The 17,629-nt window shown below is 42.1% G+C and overlaps 2 protein-coding genes across 8 annotated transcripts; both read left to right on the top strand.

Moving 5' to 3' along the window:
* The first annotated feature begins 319 nt into the window (after positions 1–319).
* Positions 320–5,839, top strand: LOC6583557 (dnaJ homolog subfamily C member 5 homolog). Of its 2 annotated transcripts, XM_002009187.4 has the most exons (7): positions 320–527; positions 2,002–2,140; positions 2,210–2,362; positions 2,436–2,567; positions 3,796–3,858; positions 4,382–4,589; positions 5,696–5,839. In XM_002009187.4, exons 1-7 carry the CDS (start codon positions 496–498, stop codon positions 5,716–5,718), a joined length of 750 nt encoding a protein of 249 aa, XP_002009223.1. In that variant the 5' UTR covers positions 320–495; the 3' UTR covers positions 5,719–5,839. The 2 variants fall into 2 exon arrangements, with proteins under 2 accessions (XP_002009223.1, XP_015018394.1); XM_015162908.3 differs by lacking the exon at positions 3,796–3,858.
* A 1,650-nt stretch (positions 5,840–7,489) lies between these two features.
* Positions 7,490–17,547, top strand: LOC6583555 (SRSF protein kinase 1). Of its 6 annotated transcripts, XM_032731906.2 has the most exons (9): positions 7,490–7,898; positions 7,961–9,372; positions 12,456–12,677; positions 12,743–13,194; positions 13,265–13,605; positions 13,902–14,030; positions 15,396–16,091; positions 16,185–16,455; positions 16,518–17,547. In XM_032731906.2, the coding sequence occupies exons 2-9, from the start codon at positions 8,396–8,398 to the stop codon at positions 16,712–16,714; spliced, it is 3,285 nt and encodes a 1,094-aa protein (XP_032587797.1). In that variant the 5' UTR covers positions 7,490–7,898; positions 7,961–8,395; the 3' UTR covers positions 16,715–17,547. The 6 variants fall into 6 exon arrangements, with proteins under 6 accessions (XP_032587797.1, XP_032587800.1, XP_015018392.1 ...); XM_032731909.2 differs by having other exon boundaries at positions 7,490–9,372; positions 15,984–16,091; XM_032731908.2 differs by lacking the exons at positions 7,490–7,898; positions 7,961–9,372 and adding an exon at positions 11,097–12,158.
* Positions 17,548–17,629: the final 82 nt, after the last annotated feature.

The following is a 17,629-nucleotide window of genomic DNA, read 5'->3' as shown; positions in this document are numbered from 1 at the left end:
GAACTGAGTGCTGACTCATAATATTTTGATATATACTTCAAAATCTTATTCATCCTCTTCATAATATTCTAGTTACACTTTAAAATATTTGTAGTATTTTTTAAGCAGTTGACAGCCCATGTCTCGATTCCAAATCGAATACATTTTTCAGAAGTCCTTATATGTTGAGTATGCCTTGAATTTGTTGCGTTGCACTTTATGTTTAATGTTTTTGTTCTTTTGTTGAATTATTTGATGTGTTCCTTATTTTAAGAAAAAAATTTTGTATCGATTGCGGCTCACGTCGTGCATCGCTAACAAGCACGTACACATCACTAGTTAGAATCGATAACGATAGCCGTAGTAGCCGTAGTCATTTACAATTTTCGTGACAAATATAACAAATGAGTTGTTTCCCGACTGTGTGAGTGCGTGCAAAAAGCTAGTGTTAATTATTAATTGTTAACTTTGGTGTGACATATTATCAAAGAGAGACGCGCCAATAATAACAGCAAAATGAGCGGCGGCATGGATAAAAGAAAACTGTCGTAAGTACAATTTTACAAAGGCTTTTCTTCACATTACCATTTTTTTCTGCGCACCCATACATACACACTCAAGTCTGCAGACGGCAGATGCGCAGCGGCAGCTCAGTCGACTTTCAATTGATTTTCCGCACGCCAGCAACAACAACGGCAGCAGCAGTGGCAGCAGTAGCTGTAGGCCGCAGCTGCTGTAACGGCTGAATTAAGTTGCATTCTTTTTCATTCATTTTGAGGTAAACAAGAGCCAAATCCTTAATTGCGAAAGAGATTGCAGCTGCAGAGCTGTGTGCCTGTGTGTATTGTATATATGCGTGTGAATGTGTGCATGTGTGTGTGCCAAGTTGTTCCCAACAACACAAATGATCCGCTCGTGAGATACTAATGGAATTCAATGAATAAGTTCATGTGCGCCATGTATTAGCCGCGAATAAAGTTACACAAGCTTTTGAAGCTAATGAATTTTGATAACAACAAGTGCTTCACCTCTCTCTCTCTCTCTCTCTCTCTCTCTCTCTGTCTCTCTGTCTCTCTCGCACTCTGATATTTTGACCAAATCTATTACTCTCTGACACACACAGAGGTTGGCATTTATGTGTGTTATCCATAACACTTTAAAGTGTTTGAGGGCTACCAATTATTTGTCCGTTTGTGCTCATTTTCTTGAAACACACTTAGACACAAGCAAGTGCACTGATTATAATAGGCGATGAGTAATGCTAAGGCGGGTAGCTTTTCTACAGAGAGGAAGCTCTGTTCTGGTAAGCATAATTTTTTGTTTTGGTACCGTACGTCCTTGGCCTTGGCTTGGCTAGGCTTGCGTTTCCACCCCTCTTTTGCTTTGAGCGATTCTGTCCTCTAAGCATCACAATTATTTCACCTCGTTTTCCTAATCAGCACGTAGATTTGCAGTTATGCTACAACAAGGCCAAAGGCAGCTAAGTAATTCAGCTAAGCCTTGCCAAAAGTGATGGCACAAATCATGAATTGGATATGTGCGTATGCCGCGGTTTGGCTGGATTTACTGCACAGCTGCTTACGCTTCCGACTGTCCTACTCAATGGCAACTGTATATGTGTATAATATAAGTATATATTACACAATTTGTGATGCCAACACCCAGTGAGGGAGCGTGAATATATATAGCAATCGCGTGCTGCACTGCCCTTAACTGTTGCTGTTGGAATGCCCAGCGCTTAGTCATCGCCGTCGCAGGCCACTTACGAGTTCAGAGTTGCAGGCAGACTGCGAGATAGATTAGTTAGTTATTTGCCTTCTGGGGATTGAAAACAAACAAAAAACAAATAACTATAACAGGTACTCTGCTGACCGGGCTGTGTTCTGCTTGGTGCAGCTATAAACAAACTCGCTTTCTAATAATCAATTTGTGGGAGTATTTACACAAGTATTCGTATATATTTGTAGTAGTTTGTTGACGTTAAAGCTAACATGTAATATAATGGCAACTTGCTTCTTTCAGCACATCGGGCGATTCGCTGTATGAAATCTTGGGACTTCCTAAAACAGCAACAGCTGATGATATAAAGAAGACTTATAGAAAACTTGCACTCAAATACCATCCAGATAAAAATCCAGACAACGCTGATGCTGCCGATAAGGTGAAGTGAAAAATGGAAATGTGAAAAGAATGAGAATTACATTAATGTGTCTTTGCTCTTCACAAACAGTTCAAGGAGGTCAATCGGGCGCACTCGATACTGAGTGATCAGACGAAACGGAATATTTATGACAACTATGGCTCTCTGGGCCTGTACATTGCCGAGCAGTTTGGCGAGGAGAATGTGAATGCCTACTTCGTGGTCACATCTCCGGCTGTGAAGGTGAGTCGAGTGTAATTCAAAAGGATTCCATAGATCCCGTCTCACGTCCCTGTCTCTCTTTCTGTTTTTGCAGGCCTTGGTCATTTGCTGCACACTGCTGACAGGATGCTGTTGTTGTTGCTGCTGCTGCTGTTGCTGCAACTTCTGCTGCGGCAAGTTTAAACCACCGGTGAACGAGTCGCACGACCAGTATTCACATTTGAATGTGAGTGATGTTTGATGTTTGATTTGGTTATAGGTTATTGATTGCGCCCCTGCCCACATACTAACCATTCCAAAAATTATAATAAACAAAAAGAAAGTCAACAAAAAAACAAGAAAAACAATCGATTTCAATATGAACACCACACAACACCCAGTGAATGCTATCGCAATACATTTGAAACAATTCGCACACACCCACACATACACAGAGCTTGTTTATGTATATATATTTGCGACACAACACTTTTCCCGAAGCGCCCACTGAAATGTATTCTAATACAACACTGGACACGTTTTGATGATTTTTGTGAGGCGATTGTTTAGTCAAAAGTAGTTTTCTTGCTTTACAAAAACGAAACTAGAACTCCTACAATTTAACCAGTATTTCGCTAATGAAGTTTTGCTATGATTTGCTTGAATTGGTGCATTTAACGAGCTTTTTATCATTTTGAATTTGAACTTCATTTGTACTCTAATAACTATCTCATATTTTGTTTATGTTGAGGTAAGTAAGTATGTAGCTTAAGTTCTCCGCAAAAGGCGAAGGTATATACGACACCACTTACAACACCCCCACAAATGTTTCCATCATCATTTTCAACATTTGTCTCCCCATTCCTGTTTATTATTTGTTTTGCTTTGAATGCGGATTCCACGAAAATCATCAAATGCTTTGAAGGTTCTACTAATACATAAATAAGCACTCGAATTTCAACTCAATGATAAATGAAAGTTAAACCAACACAATTTTTTGTTTAAAGGCAAAGGAGGGAATTCGCTATTTTATTATTTTCGAGCTGACAAACGATATTCGCCTCTTTCTTTTTTCTTCTAAAGTCTTCCCCTTTGTCTACATAATGAGATTGATTGCGCTTGTTTTCTTGTCTATACATATACATCATATAAAGATGTATGTATATGTATATGTTTGAATTCGATTTTCTTTTGTACGTACTACTTATGTGTATAATTGCATGTATGTGAAGGCAATAAGGAATACAACAAATTTAAATTTCTAATTTTGTTTATTTTTTCTCAAAACCACCTTTCGATCGACTCATCATACCCACCTACAACCTCACACACAATTGCGCCTGCGCGCGGTTCATACTAAATTTATATCGCAAATATATATGCACATCTACTATATATGTCCGACTTGATCCGAACCGTTTCGTTCGATTCGTGCATATGTATGTGATATGTTTTGCCATATATAAACAACCCAGCGCTCTGATGGCAATCGAGAGGCCAGCGATCTGCCATCGCACTTGGGACAGCAGCCACGTCTTGTAAGTATAGAAATAGAAAACGACTCCGGCATGAGTTGCGCATGATGTAAGGCATAGATATATATATCCACGATGTAACTATCCACACGTACCAAACTAACACGAGCATCGTAACAACCAAAATTTAGAAGTTCTATACAATTTAAATCGAGTCCCTATTCAGTTGAAACAAGAGATGATTTGGCTTGGTCCTCCTCTGGGTAAATGAACTATCTCATAAACTAATTCTCATCTACTAGAAGTTGTACTATGTAATCTCGTAATCACGTAATATGTAAAATGTAATATGTAGATCTACTTTCTGTTTATTTTTATTTTTGGTTCTGTTTGCGCAATTTTAGTTTGCGAAGGCTGAGAAAAGCATTGTAAAATAGTTGTTTGTAAATGGCATAATGCTTCCTATACTAACTAGAAAACTCATTGACTAAACAATGCAGATAAAGTGTACAGCTCTACATGCCCTTTGACCTATTTAAGTGAACAGCATCTTACCGGAACTTATTTCTGATCTTTGCCCATACAGGAGGACGTTGATCTCGACGATGTCAACCTGGGTGCTGGAGGCGCACCTGTTACAACTCAGCCCAGGGAGCAGGCAGGTGGGCAACCCGTCTTTGCCATGCCGCCGCCAACCAGCGCTGGAGTTGGCGTCAACCCCTTCACCGGAGCTCCCGTGGCTGCAAACGAGAATACATCACTGAACTCTACAGAACAGACCACATACACACCAGGTATATAAACAAGTTGGGTCAGTTAAGGAAGCGAGAATGTTGTTCTTCGCCTGAATTTGAAAATATACATTCAAGGCATTCTAGCAGCGGTACAATAACAATCTTGACTTTAATAAAGCGTCTTTGACCATCGAACTTGTTGTTAATTCTGCATAAATACTTGAAATACGAAGTCCCAAATATTGTAAACACCAGTAACCTTTTCCATGATTATACATATATTTATATATATATATATAGATTCTATGTGAATAGATATATATATATATATATATATATAAGGATAGAGTCAGCTAGAAGTCACTCTTAATAACTTCTTGTGCAGCCTCCAACACTGTTTTTGGGAGCCGAGTAATACACACAATATTTAATAAATATGTAATATTCAAACGATTATAAACAATTAATACCCAATTTAATAACCATATAAGCTCTCATATACACACACACAAGCATGCATTCTTATAGCATAACACATATAGCACAGCTATAGGACCTGACGTATATTTTTCGACACTCATTTTCACCACCAGAGGAGAGTAGGCATACGTGTGTCTGTATATACTTAAACCTATAAATAAATGTATTATGTATATGTTATGTATGTATGCCAATGATCTCCCTTCAAGATTTTGCTACATTTCCATTTCTCTGGCCACTTTTCGTTTTATAAATTCATTCACCACTCATTATAAGGAAAATCAGAAATCGTCCATTAAACAGAACAAAAACTATCGTCGGGCATTGCTCAAACACTGCCCAGGAGCTATACTCGTGTATGCATCTTACCCTTTGGATGCCCTTGAGAGACGCTCGAGTCTCTGATTTGCTTGTTGCTTAAATGCAAGTTCAATGTTGAACTACATCATACTGTAAATACACCAAATTGTATTTTATTTGATTCTGAATGAAACTATTTATTTATCTTTATTGTACAATCATCTGGCCAAGAGCTGCTCAATAACTGATCATCACACTGCCAACTTGCACTTTAAGTTTGTTTGGTAATTGGTTTTAGTATAAGCATACTGATTATATTCTTATTTTCTTTTGTCTTTTACTTCATCAAACTTTGTTTTTCTCTCTTTCTCTTTCTTTGCCTCTAGATATGGTTAAGCAAAAATATTAGGTTCATGCGTGATGCGAGAGAACCCGATTCATGAGAGCGTTTTGAACAGCCATACATTTTTTATTCCTTTTAATTGTTAAAAATTTGGTATGTTCAATAAATCCGAAAAAATATATATATATGAATATATATATATATTTACATAAATACTTATATATTTATCATAAGCTATAGAAGTTAATTCTAATTTATAATATGAATTGTAAAGTGCACATTTTAATCAATCCGATAGGAATTATTTCAAATTTTGTTCTTGTTGCAATTACTCGGAACTATACATTCATAAAGTGAATTGAGCTGCATATTCAATTATGCATTATATATATAAATATATATGTAGTCCTTTAATTGAACCTTAGTAATATTGAGGAAGAAGTTCAACTACTTAACATCTATGCTTATATATATGTGTGTACCCAAATTTGTGAACTTTTGATCTATTTATCATCGGATTGAGTCTAAAGAGTTCGCTTTGCTTTTATGTCTATATATGTGTCCGCCACATATACCATATATTAGATTTACTTTGCATTTGTGTGTGTGAGTGCCCTTTAGAAATTCGCCTGTTAGCTAAGAATACTATTTGTTGTTGCCACTTGGTCTCCAATTTTAAAAATTAGTTTACACCAAATTGTTAAAATATATGAATATTTGTAAAGAATCCAATAAAATGTTCTGTGCTCGAGCTGAATGGTGGGTCAATTGAGCTTGGGTATACGTTTATATGAAGGTCGTGTCCAAGCAGAGCCATTGACCCGTTCGATCAGCTGCAAATGTATATAAATAAGTCAAGTTAAACAGTCTAGCATTGCACTCAATTAAAAAATAACGTTTAAACTTCAACTTCAGAGCAAAATGAAATCGCTAACTAATTTAAATGAACATAATTATATAATTCCAAAGCATCCTTCAAAATTCTTATCGTATTCGTATCCACATTACTTACAATAAATGTACGCCCACAAAACATTGGAAGTTAAATGTATCTACAAATTGTATTATTTATGTATTTAAATTATTTAAAATTCTTTAGTTTTTGTTTTCAATATTTCAACAATATATGTTTTGCAATTAGTCAAAAAGTTTTATAATATCCTAAATGTATATCATCTGTATCAATTAAAAACTATTAGCACATGTATACACACATACAATTCAATAAAAGTATATATATAAATATATCTATATATATTATATACAATTAAATTTATGATAGTCCCATTTAAAAGTTTTGTGTGTGTATTTGCGAGTAAACAAAACAAAAAACATTTCCAAAAATTTAAATTACAATTATCGATTGTTTATAAATTGAAATTTGCCTGATACAAAATGAAACCGAAATCAATAAAATAACTATATAAACTATAAAAACTCGGTGTTCTTATTATTCAAAGAATTTCTGCTGAGAATAGAATCGGGGATCGTAGGGTGCGACCACCTGGAATACCATGCCAAAAAATCCAGGCGAAAGCTTGAATGAAATTTGTGATATTACAGTGCGTTAGTAAACAAATACGGCATCGTCCATGTTGTTGTTGGTGCTGTCGCTGAGCTTTTGACAGCTGACTCTGTGGAGAGAGAGAGAGCTTTTTACTCCGCTAAGCTGCTCTCGTTCTCTTCTGGTTTGTTTTGTTTTGGTGCTTTGTCTAAATGCTTTTGCAGTAACGGTAAAGCCGGCACATGCGCTGTGCCAGTAACGGCGAGTGCGAGAGAAAGAGAACGGGCTGAGGCTGGGCAGTAAGCAGAGACGGCTCGGCGCAACTTCGCTGCAGAGTTTGTACAGGTCAGAATCCGATAGACGGTCGAAGAGTTCGTGTGCCGCGCACTGCGAAGTTGCAACTGGACAGTCGAAGGTGTAATCCAGAAATACATATTATTTCTCCCTGCTGCTGGGCCAAAATTGGGCACCTAAAAATGTTATGTGAAACCGTAATTGGGGAGCAAAATTTAAATTAATTTGCACGCGAATCGGATTGAACGGTAAAACGAAGGAATAATAAAACGGAAACCAAATTCAATACTGAAGTGGAGGAAAAATTAACCGCGTTTGTGACTGTGTGTGTGTGCGTGTGCATGTATGTGTGTAGTTTACGTTCGTGTATGTGTTAATTTTTCATGCGCAATTTGGGTTATAAAGCAAAGCGAGTGACGAAAAGCGAAAAACGAAAACCGAAAAACGGGTATTAAAATGCATTAAAACACTTTAGACTGGGAAGGCCCTCATTGATTTTCCTACGCACAGAAGTATGCTACACAAAGCAAAGTAATCGGGGAGGCGATGGCTTCGACTGCGAGTGCGAATGAGGTTGGAAACTCTCTGGCTGCATTGGGAGCATAAGTGCCCCGGCAACAGCAACAAGAACAAGAGCTGGAATAGAGACAGGGAAATCAACATCGAGCAACAAAGGACAATCAGGATGTGGACGGCGGCTAGGATATCGGCGCCATGTAGCTGCTAACCAAGGCGACGACCTTCCAGAAACAGCAGCAACAGCAAATCAAGAAGTGCAACCACAGAAAAAGGAGTGGGCGACGACGAAGACCTGAAAGAGGACTCCCTCGCTTTCTCTCTCTCTCTCTTTCTCTCTCTCTCTTCGGGAGCTTCGTTCATATTGCAGGCGCATTGCCTAGCTGCGGGCACCTTGCCAAGCTGGCTCCCGTTCTGCCTAGTAGCGGTATGGCCGGCCTCGTGAGCGGCGGTGGCATCAACGGCGGAGGAAGCGGTGCCAGCACAGGCGGCAGCTACAAGCACCAGAGCCAGAACCACAACCAGAGCCAGCACCAGCACCAACATCAGCATCACCTCATTTCGCCCACCCATACTTCGCTGGGCCACGCGCACAACCTCACCCACACGCTGCCGGCTGGCATATGCAGCAGTGACAGCGGCATCTCGACACTAAGTGCCATTTCGCCGCCCCTCTCGGCAGGCAATTCCGTCTGCAGCACCACGGCGGCCGGCGGGAACACGGCCGGCGGCAGTCCTCAGCTGCGCACCTCGCCGGCCCTCAGCATGCTGGGCAGCGGCACGGCAACGGCAAGCGGCAAGGCGCAGACCCAGACGCAAACGCTGAGCCCGGCGGGCAGCGGCTCCGCGAACTATCTGAGCACCATGAAGCTGCTGGGCCCAGCTGCCAGCATTGACTTGGGCAGCTCGCCGCTCTCGCATCGCAACTACAGCAACTCGCTGAAGGGCTTTAGTTTCAGGCGCAGCTTCGATGACAAAATCATCGCTCCGCCCTTCTTGTCCCACGCCCACGGCCTGGGCTTTGGCGGCGCCAATGCACCAACAGCTGCGCCCACGCCCGTGCCCATACCCTACCCACAGTTCCATCCGACGGCGCATCACCATGTGAATATGGCTGCGCCTGTGACGTCCGCCCATCATTTGCACTTGCACCACCATGGCACGGGAGCCGCGCATCAGCCGCTGTCGCTGGGCACGCTGACGTCTTCGCAGTCGACCACGAAGCTCTCCTATCGGGACGACTTTCTTCAGCAGATTGGCTATTTGCCAACAACGCGCATCTACAGCACCCCGACAAGCATCGTTGACGAGGACAAGGCCCAGCAGGACTTCCTCTCTCTATCACTCTCACCGCCCCTCAACCGGCGGCGCGACATGCCGGCCCTCCGAGGACCTTTCGTCAGCCTGTGAGTAGTCATCGCTCGCCTCTACTTAGCTGTAGGCTCTTTTATCGCACCCATTTTACACAGCCTAGCGTGGGGCACAATTAAATCCATCGCGACAACGAGCACCTCTCAATTTCTGTGTTGGCAGGTCAGCTACATGCCTCAGTTCCCACCCTGCGTGAACAGTGGGCCGACAATGCTATAAACAAGCAGCACCGTTAAGCAAATGAACACAACGGGGCTTGCAATTAGATTGCGATATTCTTGGATTGCTTGGAATCACTCCTATGAGCTTAGATTTAAATGTTGTCTTCATAGCAAATGAAAAGTTATCAATCTTAAAAGTATGGTTTTCGTTGGTCTAAAAATATATAAGACATATATTAATATAAATTGTATATGCAATAGCAGTTATATATATTTATATAAATATCTATCGATATAGAGTATATATATTTTTATTAATCTGGATGATTCCGGATGATACATAAATTTATATAATAATAAGAAATTTGGAAGAAAAAGAATATCCAAAATTTCAAGTAGTTCCATCATAAAATCGAATGACAAACTCACAGTGATATTGTAATCACCATTTACGCAATTTTTAGCATTTGAACAATGTGCAGTCTGACGATATCAAATCGATTGGATCACTTTTTGCGGTGCTCTTGCTTCCCAGAGAACTTTTGTTACGCCTACGCACTGACGTATTCTCAGATAAGCTCACGTACTCACCAATCCAAATTCTGTTTTGGCTTGTTTACGTTTTCAATTTGCTTTCACCTCGCGCACACACACCCACTCACACATACACATGCACATACATACCTACATATGTATGTATGCTGCACTTGAAAAAACGATGACGTCTTCATGCATGTGGAAATGCACATAGTGCTTTATTGTTTCCACACACACACATATATAAATATATATAGATATATATATGTGTGTGTCTGTCGCATCTATAAATAATAATATACTGAAGAATCAGCCGCCACGGAGAATTTGTAGTTTAGTTTGGTGAGCGAACGACGAACGGCAACAAAGAAAAGCAAAGCAAAGCAAAGCGAAGTAAAGCAAAAGATCTAAGGTGCGTGCCTCTCTTTGTGCATTAGGGTGAGTCATGCGAGGAACAAGTGTTTTGGCAGTGGGACCTCCAGGCGCTGGCCGGGGCGTAGAGAGGGGCCGCCTGAGCAAGTACGACTGAAATGGGGGATAAATCAATACTCCCAGACGAGCTTAGTCACTTGTGTGCGTGAAGTGCATGTGCTGTGGCTCCAACAGAGTTGGAAATTCCAGTCAAAAATCATTTACATGTATAACTGAAAAGCAAACATCGGCTAGCGATTGCTCTAATTTGGCACAGTGCCTAACAAATCTCTCTTACAGTGGCAATAATGATGACCATAATAATGATGAAGCTGCTCGATTCTCGCTGCTCGCTGCTTGAGCTATTCGCATTCCATGACAGGCACTTGCCGCTGCCTTGGCCAAGCCGACGAGCTGATGAGGAACATTGTAGAATGTATATAATTATATATAAATGTATATATATATGTATTTGTGTTGTTGCTGTGGGTCTCTTTGGCTGCACAGTTTCCACACATGCACACGGATGGCCGACGTATTTTGTATTTTGCCGTGATAAAAGCGACAGCAAATTTCGATTGGATTCTTTGAGTTTGGCTCGCTCATTTCGCTTGGGGAAACGTACGGAAAGAGCGACGGTTCAGCATTCTCGCAGATGGTAGCGAGCCGTGCGGTTGTCGAGTCAAAAAGATACACATGCTTTTCATATTTTGAAATTTTCTGCGTTCTGCGATTTATTTATTTACCTTCGCTCGCATCCTCAGCGCGCGCGTTATGTAAGCTGTCTTTGAAAGCGAAGAAGAGTGTGAACGGTTCGCGAGCGTGCAAAAACAATGCTAGCACCGAAGCTGGCCGCCAACGCATAGGAAAGTCAAGGTCGCTAGCCTCCACTGCATCCCTTGGGGAACGCCCCCTATAATAGCGCCTCTGTTGGGAGGGCAAAGCAATGTAGGCAAGAGCGCAAAAATCGAAAAGTCAAACAAACTCGAAACCGAACGCGTAATGGATAACTGGTGGATGTACGCCCCAGGACCGGGGCCCGTTTGCCCGAGGGAGGCCAATGTGACGACGACGAGTGGCTGGGCGTGGCTGGACTGGCAGCTGAGTGGTGCCCTGATCAAGCAGCACTACGCGGAGTATTCCTATCTGCTGGCGATCTTTGCCAGCACGTTACGCCAATATCTCGGCCAAATTATCGGAACTCTTGCGCAGGACGAAATATTCGTTTATGGATTGAAGGTGTGCCTGCTGCTTCTCTTCCTCTATCTCATGCACCTGCTGCCGCCGAGCAGCACTGAGAGCTTGGCCTCCGCACCGCCAGCTACCACGCCCCTAATCGCCAAGGAGCTGAGCTGCGACTTCAACTTTGTCTCCGAGCAGGAGAAGCGAGCCGCACAGGAGGCAGCCACTGAGGCGATGCTGGAAGTGGAGGAGAAGAAGCGACGCAAGCGTTTTACCAAGAAGCGCAAATGCGTCTCCGCCGGACCAATACTTATTGCACTACGCCACCAATCGCAACGACCGAAGAGCAATAGGAAGTCAGGCCTCTATTTCGAGCCGCTGTCCCCGAGGGATCAAATACTAGAGAATGCCCTGGTGCTCAGGGAGACGCCCTTGACGCTTCAGCTACCTACTAGCACTGCGGATGAGCAGTCGATGGCCGCTCCATCCACGAAAGTGGAGCCGGAGGATGAAGATTTGGTTGCACTCATGTGCGTGTGCTCATACTTAACCGTTTCCCTTATCTGATAGGAAATCTCATCTCTTTCAAGCCAAGCACTCAAGTGTAATGAGCCACCTGACTTGGGAATTTTTATAGACTAAACTCACTCGAGATCTAAAAATAGATGTACTATTTTCTATGTACATAATATATTTTTATACTTGCTTAATCACATACCAATAATCCTAGACCATTTACTCTCATAGTTGCTTAGTCACTTCCAAATAATCCTAACACAATGGGCCTATTGGTTATTGATCTCCCCCATACTCTGCTCCACTTTCAGATCGGAGCCTCGCGGCACGCTGAGCACAACTGATGAAATTTACCCAGACTCGCCGGATAGCAGTCTCTACGGCTCCGACGAGGAGCAGGAGGATGCCTCGCAGTACTGCCGTGGTGGCTACCATCCGGTCGTCATTGGCGACATATTCGACAATCGGTTTCGGGTTGTGCGCAAGCTGGGCTGGGGACACTTCTCCACTGTGTGGCTATGCAGAGATCTAAAGTGAGTAAAGCCGAGTTTTTGACAGTCGACACGTTGTGGTATTATGTATCTTCCATCGCCAACAGAGACGAGAAGTATGTGGCTCTTAAGGTGGTCAAGAGTGCTCCCCATTACATAGAGACTGCAGCGGACGAGATCAGACTGCTGGAGGCCATCCGCGATGCAGACCCGCTCGATGTGAAGAGAGAGAGGATCGTCCGACTCCTGAATCACTTCACGGTGCGTGGCGTGAATGGCGTGCACACCTGCCTGGTGTTCGAGGCGCTGGGCTGCAGCTTGTACAAGCTGATCGTGAAGAACAACTACCAGGGACTGGCCATCGCACAGGTGCGCAACATCATCAAGCAGGTGCTGGAGGGACTGGACTACTTGCACAGCAAGTGCAGCATTATTCACACAGACATTAAGCCCGAGAACATTTTACTTGTGATTGACAATGCGGCGGCCATGAATCAGCAGATCGATGACGAAATCAACAGCCTCCGCGTGAAAGGCGTCGACTTTCCAGATTCGTATAGTAAGCTTGGCCAGGCCCAGTGCCCAAAGAGTCTAGAGTCCACTCAGTCTTCCTCTTGTTTCCCTTGCAGTCAGCTCAATCGAGAAGCAGACGAAGACGAGGGCCAAGTGGCCGCTGATCGAGCCTAATGGCTCCACGACCACGAGCAACAGCACGGCGAACAACTCAACTTCATCGACGCCGCTGGCCGCCGTGGTCATGTCCTCGCTGGACAAGGACGACACCACCACCTCGTCGACGCTCAACTCCAACACCACATCCTCGCTGGCATCCAAGTACTCAAGCCTCCTGGGCGACAGCGAGTGCAACGGCGGTGGCCTGGTCAGCGTGTGCGGCGTCGATAGCCCCACAATCGGAGGCACTACGAATTTAAGCAATCGTTATCGTGCTGAGAAGAAAATCACTGCCAAGGTGAGTGTAACCCACGGCCCCGCGGGTCCTTCGGCCCTTCGGCCAACCCAAGCACTGTTTCCAGCTCATCAGCGTCGAAGACATTTTGCACTCAAGCCAAACCATCATGAAAATGAACAAAATATCTAACTATGTTTACCACTGTATCACTGTATGTATGTATGTATGTACGTAAACGTATGTATGTATGTATGCATTAATGTGAAACACCCACGGCAATTCATTGTTATTCGATTTGATTTGACTTGGTTTCCTTGCCATATTGATTTCCTTTCGAACATTTTTCATTTCGTTAGTCTTCTATTGACCACGATGAGGACACAGACACCGATACCCTCGGTGACAATAGCACCATTGCCAGCGACACGCCTACCGACCAAGACGTTAGTCTTACCAAAAATATCGTTACCGTTCACTCAGATAAGGTAAAGTGCATAAATAGTTCCTCCCAAGTTTCCCGGAAGTTGACTCGCTCACTCGCTCGCTCGTTCGTTCGTTCGTTCGTTCGTTTACTCAGTAATTGTGTTTGATGCTTCTCTGTCTGCTCGAACCTGGGCTGGGTTAGACCCATTACGAAAGACCTCTGCCTAGTTCGAAGTGCGTGCGTTACTAATCCAGCATCAACGATTTTCATTGACTTCACTAGAGTTTTAAAGTCTAGGACGTTATCATTTCCGATGTTCAATGTAGCCATCAACCGAATGTCGTTGCTTGAACCCAAATATGGCTGCTCCTTTTGATTTCTGCTTATAAACGTTTCCCTATCTTCAGTTGCTTCAGATTCATATTTCCCGTTACACGCCACTGTAGACACTCATGACTATGCCAATTGCAAATCCACTAATGTGTACATATATGTGCCTAATTATATTATTTACTACATATGAAATGCTTAAATCTATATACATGTTATTTCACCCGACACTTGCAGCTGGCTTAAGCTTTCGATGTTATTATGCGTAACCCTTTAACCACTTAGAGCAATATTATAAAATGTCTTTTATGCCCACATATGTAATAATATATCAATTCTGCAAAGCCAGGCAAATAACTAAGCTAGTCAATGGAAAAGCTGAACTGAATGGCTTGTCAATATTTGAGAAGAACTTTCCTTAGAGTGCATGAAATATGATGTTGAAAATTGTAAATAAGATAATATCACATTAATTGACAGTTTGTAGTAAAGTAAAAAGATTGAATAGAATATTGTTGCATTCATATTCTGAGAAGCTGTTTCCTATACTTGAAGAAGACTAAAAATGTGGCTTCTCTTTAATTTGCATTGGATATGATGTACTAATCTTTTAAAGGGCTCTTAGGATGCTCTCTAAGCTCCAATTCTTAACGAATCTACTGACTATTTTGTTATTGGCATTGCAGCCTTGATATACATAGATATACTTTGCTTTGAGCCTAATTACTTTATGATGTGAAATTGATGTTACCGCTAAGCTTTATTCAGTATTCAATATCAGGTAAAAGAATCCGCAATAACAACTGGTACATACGTAATTCTTATTATTATAATATTTTTCAAAGCTAACATTATTTTTTTCAATATGTGACATTGAGTACTGAACTTAAGCTCACACCTAAGATATCCCTAGAATTTTTGACAGAACTTATCAGTTGGTCTATGCCATTGCGCAATTCCAGTTGTTAAGATCTGAATATTAATTTGCATTGCACCAAAAAAAAAGAAAAAAAAAAAATCGTGTGTTTTCTTCTTCTTTTCTTTCTTTGTGTGTGAACCAACAAATAATATATAAATAATCACGTATGCAAAGCAGCTGCCTAATGCCTCCACAGTCAGCAACTCGAATACCAACAACTCCTGCTCCACCTACACCACTGTTAACTCCAATACTCAAAGCACGTGCACGACCACGGCACAACAGAACAACAGCAACAACACACCTATGGCAACAGACAGCAACAACAGCTCCAATATCCACACGCTTCCAACTTCCAGCTCCACAGCACCAAGAACCACAGCCACATCAGACCCTACCAATGCACCACCTTTAGCTTCCAGAACCACCAGCAACACCTCCACCAACACCGACACCAACACCAACACCGACACCAACAACAGCACGTGCACGTACTCCTTCACGCATCTCGTACCAACAGCAACTGCTGCAACAGCAACAGCAACAACAACAGCAACTATCACAGATCCGTATCATAATAGCAACATTGGCAGTTGTGATAGCAAATCGACAACAGCAACAACAACAATAATTACAACAACAACAACAGCCACAGCCACAAGCACAGTTGGCCAAGCGACCTCCATCAAAGCAACCGCAACCACAACCACAACCACATCAACAACAGCTAAATTAAATGTCAATGCCAATGCCATTCCTTCGCAGAACCAGAGCCAGACCCAGAGCCAATCCTATACGCACACGATACAGTCGCTAATCAACAACAGCAATGTGAGGGTGAAGATCGCCGATCTGGGCAATGCCTGCTATGACGTGAGTACACCTATTAGCCCCATCCCAACTGTTTTCTAATATCTATCTCCCCGATATCTAATATCTATCTCCCTCGCTTTGTGTCCTCTGAAGTACCACCATTTCACCGAGGACATTCAGACGCGCCAGTACCGTTCGATCGAGGTGCTGCTGGGTGCGCCGTACAATTACACCGCTGATATCTGGAGCACCGCGTGCCTGGCCTTCGAGCTGGCTACTGGCGATTACCTCTTCGATCCGCATGCGGGTGAGTCCTACAGCCGGGACGAGGATCATCTGGCGCACATTGTGGAGCTGCTGGGATCGATACCGCAGTCGGTGATCCTGCGTGGAAAACACGGGCTCAAGTACTTCACGAGCTATGGTAAGTGAGCGTATTTATTCTAGTTCGACCACTTACACCGTAAGGGGTTACTCCATCCGCAGGCAGCCTGCGGAACATTACCAAGCTGAAGCCCTGGAGTCTGCTGAATGTGCTCGTGGAGAAGTATGACTGGGATCCCGTAGAGGCCAAGAAGTTCTCTGACTTCCTGCTGCCTATGCTCGAATACAATCCAGTTATACGGGCATCAGCGGCGGAGTGCCTGCAACACCCTTGGTTGGAGCAGGAGGAGTTCGTCTAGCAGAATATAGGGGCGAGCAGCAAGCAGCAAGCAGCAGGGGCAAGGATCTGGGATCAAGCATCACTGAACAGCAGACAGAACATATTTTAATCTCGAACTCATATTTGTAGGATTTTATATGCGAACAAGATTGTCATAGTGGAATTAATATTACGAATTATATAAATAGATATATATGCTAAATTAGCGTTTAAGCGTGAAGGCAAAACACAAAAGATACAATTTCGGAACGTAGGGCAAAGGGTTTTCGAAACTTTTTTAAATTAACACAATTTTGTACTCGAGAGCTTTAAAAGAAAAACGTTTAGCAAGTCATTGCAGTTTTATTTATTATCAAAGTGAGGCAGGAATAGCAAAACGAAGTAATTTGTTTTGATTTCTTATTTGTTTAATTTCGAATATTATTATTATTTATGTATTTGTTTTTTGTTATTTAAAAAAGACAGAGGCGACAAGTGTTAAGTCAACAGATGCCTAAACTGAATGACTGATTGCAACTTAAACAAACACAAAAAAAAAAAAAAAAAAAAAAAGAAACAAAAATTAAAAATGAAAATTTAATAATCTTTTCGAGAAACTGAGAATACTGAAACTAGAGATATAATAAGTTAGTCAAATATTGAGGGGAGAGTTTGATAACAGTATGGCATATATGTACGTACGTGTGTGTTTGTATAATTAATGACATATTCAAATATAGATACTAACATTGTTACGATTACGATCAAGTCTAAAGAAACAAATACAGCCCGCTTTCTAGCAGCAAGTAGTGATTGTGGTATAGCTAACCAAACATTGTAGAACTTCAGCAGAATAAAATTGTGTCTATTTCATTTCCGAATTGGTTTCACATTGTTAGGATCCCAGAGTGGAGATTTTCATTTATGCATGATCAATGCTTGCTCTTCTATAGAG

The sequence above is a fragment of the Drosophila mojavensis genome, unplaced genomic scaffold (assembly GCF_018153725.1).
Source record: "Drosophila mojavensis isolate 15081-1352.22 unplaced genomic scaffold, ASM1815372v1 contig_74, whole genome shotgun sequence".
Lineage (NCBI taxonomy): Eukaryota > Metazoa > Arthropoda > Insecta > Diptera > Drosophilidae > Drosophila > Drosophila mojavensis.
The sequence above is the reverse complement of the archived record's forward strand: the minus strand, read 5'-3'. Positions and strand labels throughout refer to the sequence as shown.